The sequence below is a fragment of the Calidris pugnax genome, unplaced genomic scaffold, assembly GCF_001431845.1.
Source record: "Calidris pugnax isolate Ruff unplaced genomic scaffold, ASM143184v1 scaffold123, whole genome shotgun sequence".
In the NCBI taxonomy this organism is placed as follows: domain Eukaryota; kingdom Metazoa; phylum Chordata; class Aves; order Charadriiformes; family Scolopacidae; genus Calidris; species Calidris pugnax.
Genome location: NW_015090876.1, coordinates 2,142,926 through 2,147,789, shown reverse-complemented (window position 1 = coordinate 2,147,789; position 4,864 = coordinate 2,142,926). Strand labels below are relative to the sequence as shown.

Genomic DNA, 4,864 nt, shown 5'->3' with positions numbered 1-4,864 from the left:
CTCCCCGACTTTCCTCCTTTGGGCCAAGTTGGTATAGAAAAGGTGGTGGGGGGAGAAAAAACCTTAATTTCACTCCCCCCACGCCCCCAGTCTGGTCCTGGGATGGCGGAGCCGGTGAAAGTGGTCCCATTCCCCTTCCCCAACCCCTCCCCAAGCCTTTTTTCTTAGTTTTTTTCCATTTTTCCTTGCACTTTCACTCTTTATAAGCCCTGCCGAGAAGCTCAACCCCACGCCTCTCAAGGTTCTGGGGGTCGGTTGGGTTTTTGGGGGTTGTTGTTTTGGTTGTTCGGTTTGGTTTTTTTTGTTTTTTAAGCGAATTTACCTTGTGGTTTCTAGTATTATGATTAATATTTTTTTTCCTCCCTGCTGGAAAACGGGGTTACGCGCGCCTTTCCTCCGCTTTTCCCTCTCTCCCCTTCCGTGTGTGGCCGCCGCCGCCGTTGGAGAAGCGCCTTCCTCGTGCGAGTCACTTCCTAGAGCTGATGGACGCCGCCGTTGCCCAATGGCGAGACGAAGGGCCGCGCGGCGCCCGGAGTTCCCTCTCCTCCGACCTGCCGGAGGTGCCGGACCATCGTCCGGATACGAGGGGGCCACGTCCCCAAGGTTGGGGTCTTGGTGGGGGGGGACATGACACTGTGACTCTCCTCTCTCGGGACACCCCGCTCCGAGCTTTCTCTGGGCTTTGCACCTTGAGCTGGGTTAAACGTCCCCTGGCCGTGTCACCCTGCTTGGCCAGTGGTTTTGAACCAGAAATGCTGTTTTTTTTTAATCTCGCCGGTCAAGGACAGTGTGCTTTGTCATGTTTTCTCTCATTTTGGTGCCCAATCTGTTGCGGGGAAGGAGTTCGGTACCGCCGCGTGTCCTGAAAGTGTGTGTGTGTGTAGGGGGGGGGAAATAATGACATATCAGCCTGATAGACTCTTCTTTCCATCAGCGTTGGGAGGTGATTAATGGCGTGGAAAGTGCTGTGGAGCTTGGTATCGAAAATCTGTAGCTGGGGGAGATGTTTGGGGAGCAGGGCAAGGCCAGCTGGGAGCCCCGGCCCCCGCGGTGGTTGGGGTTTTGGGATAAGCTCGCTGGCCCATGGGTTTTGTAAACATCCAGCTGTGAACTGCTCGAGCGCCGCTCGCACTTTCAATTATCGGGAAGTTTCAGGCTCGGCCACCCCGTGGAGACGAGCCGGGCGGTTTCCACTTTCTCTCTGAGCTGTTGTTTCAGGCTGCCTTCAAACCTGGGCAGGGTCTCTCCCCCCCCAAGCTTTCTCTGGGCTTTGCACCTTGAGCTGGGTTAAACGTCCCCTGGCCGTGTCACCCTGCTTGGCCAGTGGTTTTGAACCAGAAACGTTGTTTTTTTTTAATCTCGCCGGTCAAGGACAGTGTGCTTTGTCATGTTTTCTCTCATTTTGGTGCCCAATCTGTTGCGGGGAAGGAGTTCGGTACCGCCGCGTGTCCTGAAAGTGTGTGTGTGTGTAGGGGGGGGGAAATAATGACATATCAGCCTGATAGACTCTTCTTTCCATCAGCGTTGGGAGGTGATTAATGGCGTGGAAAGTGCTGTGGAGCTTGGTATCGAAAATCTGTAGCTGGGGGAGATGTTTGGGGAGCAGGGCAAGGCCAGCTGGGAGCCCCGGCCCCCGCGGTGGTTGGGGTTTTGGGATAAGCTCGCTGGCCCATGGGTTTTGTAAACATCCAGCTGTGAACTGCTCGAGCGCCGCTCGCACTTTCAATTATCGGGAAGTTTCAGGCTCGGCCACCCCGTGGAGACGAGCCGGGCGGTTTCCACTTTCTCTCTGAGCTGTTGTTTCAGGCTGCCCTCAAACTCGGGCAGGGTCTCTCCTCCCTGTGAAACCAGCACAGGGTGATGTGGGGCTCCCTGATACGAAAACTGGGGGGGGACAGGGGGGAAAAGGCCACAATGAGAGTGATTTTCCTGCTGCTAAGCTCCGGAGCAGAGGGACAGGTTGTGTGGTGGACCCTCCCCTTGCTTTGTGATATTGCAGGATATGGGGGGACCCTGCCGTCCTGTTCCGTTGTGAGCGGTCAGTGGTTGGCACGTGGGGTGAGGAGCAGCCTGGGGTAGGAATCCCCAGCTCTGCCCTGCTATCTGTCCGTCTGTCTGTCTGTCTGTCTGTCCGAGGGAGTTGTGTGCTGTGGCTGGGGGAGCCGTGTCCCCGGGCTGGTGATGCTGAGGTGTAGTTCTGGTGTAGCTCCCTCACCGCCAGCGGTGAGCGCGTGGTGGAAAAAGTGCTGTTATGGGTGTCACTGCCGGGGCTGGCTGCCGTGTCCCCTTCCCCTTCGGCCACCTCCCAGGTGAAGGTCCCCAGGTGACACGGGAGGTCCCCCTCCCAGTGCTCCCAGTTCCCTGCCGGCAGGCTCTCCACAGCATCCCAGTGGGTTGTTTACCAAAGCGCTGAAGAGCGTCTGATCCGTGTCCAGGCTTCCCCAGAGAGCGCCTCAGAGAGCCGTGTCCTGGCAGCTCTCGGACACGCTCTGAAGGTTCCCCAGTCTCCCCCTTTGCTGCTGGATGCTGGTTCCGATCCATACGGGAAACGGAAAGCTGGCCAGCTGGGCGAGGGCTGCGCGGAGCTCCTCTAGAACAGTAAACAGTGACTCACCCCCCTCCTTGTGTCTTCTCTCTCTCTTCATGTCAAACCTCTCGCCTCGCATATGCTTCTGCTCCCTGATTCACACCCTCGGCCCAGCCCTCCCCGCTCCCGGTGCCAATGAGTGACAAGCGTCACTCTGCCTTCCGGGGAGGTGTGAAGATTGTCAGGGCAGGAGAATGGTGGTTTTTTTTTTTGAATGATGGAGGAGAGGGCTGGTGCTCTGCCTGCCGCGCCGGGAATCCACCTCCTGCCACCGAGCGGCGAGGATTGAAGCATCCCTAGCTCACCTGGGGGCTCTGATGGTACCCTGGGTAGGCCTGGCTGGAGCTCGGGAGCCGTATAAAGGAGGGATTTTATCCGCCAGGACTCGTGGGTAAAGGAGGAATTTGGGTGACTTTATTAAAACGGCTGCCTGGGAATCAAATCTCCGCGTCTGGGAGCGAGGGGAGTGTTCTGCTCACCCACAGCCCGACTGCGGGTGCTGGGTTGGGAGTGGATGGAGGAGATCCCCGGTGCTGCTTGAACCTCCCGCTTGTTTTTCTGCCCTCTGGAAGCTGCCACCAGCCTGGCTGAAGGTGAGGGGTTGCGTGTTTTCACTTTGCTGTCCGTGGCTGGGGATGGAAGCGAAACACCAGCGGGGCCCTCTGCCAGGCGCTCGTGTTCTGGCCGGGGTTGTCTTCCAGCGTGGAAGGAGTTTGAAAACTGGAGTTCAGTTGTCGGGTGTTCGGCGGAGGCTTTGTAGTAATTCCTTCCTGCCCAACGCGCTTCGAAAGCCCCGTAGCGTGGAAAGTCTGAAATCTCAATCCTGGCGTGTTTTCTGCCTTAATTTGCAAGCCTTGTGTGGAAAGCTCCCTCCTGCCTCTGCCCTGGCCAGGCTTTTCTGCCGCCTTCTCCTCTCCAAGCAGAAGAGCTGGGGGATCTCTGGATGCTCCCAGCCGAGAGCGTGGGGCTTGGGATGTCACCTGGAGACCTCCAGGATTTTTTTTTGGGGGGAGGAGGATGTTGCAAGGGGCGTTAAGAGCCGCCCGAGAGAGGGAGAGGGCGTTGGCGAGGCTGTCAATGGGTAACTTTATTGCAGAATTACAAGGGTTCTTTATGTAAGGCACAGTCAAAACACTGGTGTTTCAACCCGGGAGCTGCTCTGGAGAAGGCTTTGCTCCTCAGGGTTGGTGTGTTGCTGCTCCCCGCTCTGTTTGTGGGGCGTTGGGAGCGTGGTACGCGGCTTACGGAGCAGCCCTGTCGTGCCGTCCCTGTTCCAAAAAAGCCGAGCTCCTAATTTTAGACCTGGTGCAGCAAACGCAATTAAGGAAAGAAGGGCAGGAATAGGGGTAAAGACTAAAAAGGGTGCTAGTAATCAAATGGCAGGCGGGGTCCCAGAAGACCCCCTCTGTGTGGTGCGGTTAGGGGATGCTGCTGGAGGTGGCACGTCAGTGGGAGGGTTGGTGACTTTTGTTGTGGGGTTTTGCCTTCTGGCTGTGGGAGATGCCACCCCGATGGGAGGCCCTTGGTGTTGGTGGCCGAATAGTCCCGATGGGGGGGATTTTGTAGGTGGGGAGGTGGAGATGGAGCCTGGGGAGAGCTGTAGGTGGGGGTTGCAGGTGCCACCGTATCGGTTTCAAGCAGAGCCTGGACCACACCTGTGGGTTCACCTGGTGTGGAGATAAGACTCACCCCAGGAATGGTGTCTGGGTGCCAGAATTGGGCTCGTTTGAGTGTTTCTACTTGTTCTACCAAATCCTGCCCTTGGGGTTGGGGCAGACCCCCATCTCCCACCCTTGTTTTGAAGAGGACCCGGTGTTACAGCTGTTCCTGATGGTGCCCTGAACCTCCTCGCCCTCGGTGGCTCTGGCACATCGCTTCTGGTGCCATAGGAGGGATCCCAGCCTTTCTCTTGGAGATATCCTAGCCCATCTCAGTGGGATGCTGGCCCATCTGGGGTGCTTTGGGGTGCTGGGGGAGCCAGGCGTGTGGCACAACACCCCGTATGGAGCTGCAGAGCTCCTGTGCTGCAGGAAAAAGAGATGCTGCTTTGGTGACATGGAGCAGCAGGTGACCAGGAGGGGTTTTGTCCCGTGGAACATTGCTGGGGGTGGCGAGCGAGCCCACACGCCGACCCCCGCCAGCAGCCACCTCACCCCTCGCCTCTTGTTTGCCGTGATGTTTTACATTTCTTTCCATCCCCGGCGCGGCCAAGCGGCCCTGTTCAGTTTTTCCATCGGCTGGCGTCGAACAGCGCTTTGAAGAGGCGCTGGGTGAGGA

The 4,864-nt window shown here is 57.7% G+C and overlaps 2 protein-coding genes across 3 annotated transcripts in view; one reads left to right on the top strand and one right to left on the bottom strand.

The window, feature by feature from the left end:
* The window catches only part of LOC106890434 (lysosomal alpha-glucosidase-like), an 18,234-nt gene extending 17,785 nt beyond the window's left edge, over nt 1-449 (bottom strand). For both annotated transcript variants that reach the window (XM_014946257.1, XM_014946255.1), the window contains exon 1: nt 323-449. The gene's annotated coding sequence lies outside the window, so the exon portion shown is untranslated. The remainder of the gene's footprint in view (nt 1-322) is intronic.
* MAFK (v-maf avian musculoaponeurotic fibrosarcoma oncogene homolog K) overlaps nt 446-4,864 on the top strand; it is a 12,894-nt gene continuing 8,475 nt past the window's right edge. The window contains exon 1 of the mRNA XM_014946259.1: nt 446-603. Coding sequence (XP_014801745.1) covers nt 483-603 — 121 coding nt within the window. The 5' untranslated portion in view covers nt 446-482. The remainder of the gene's footprint in view (nt 604-4,864) is intronic.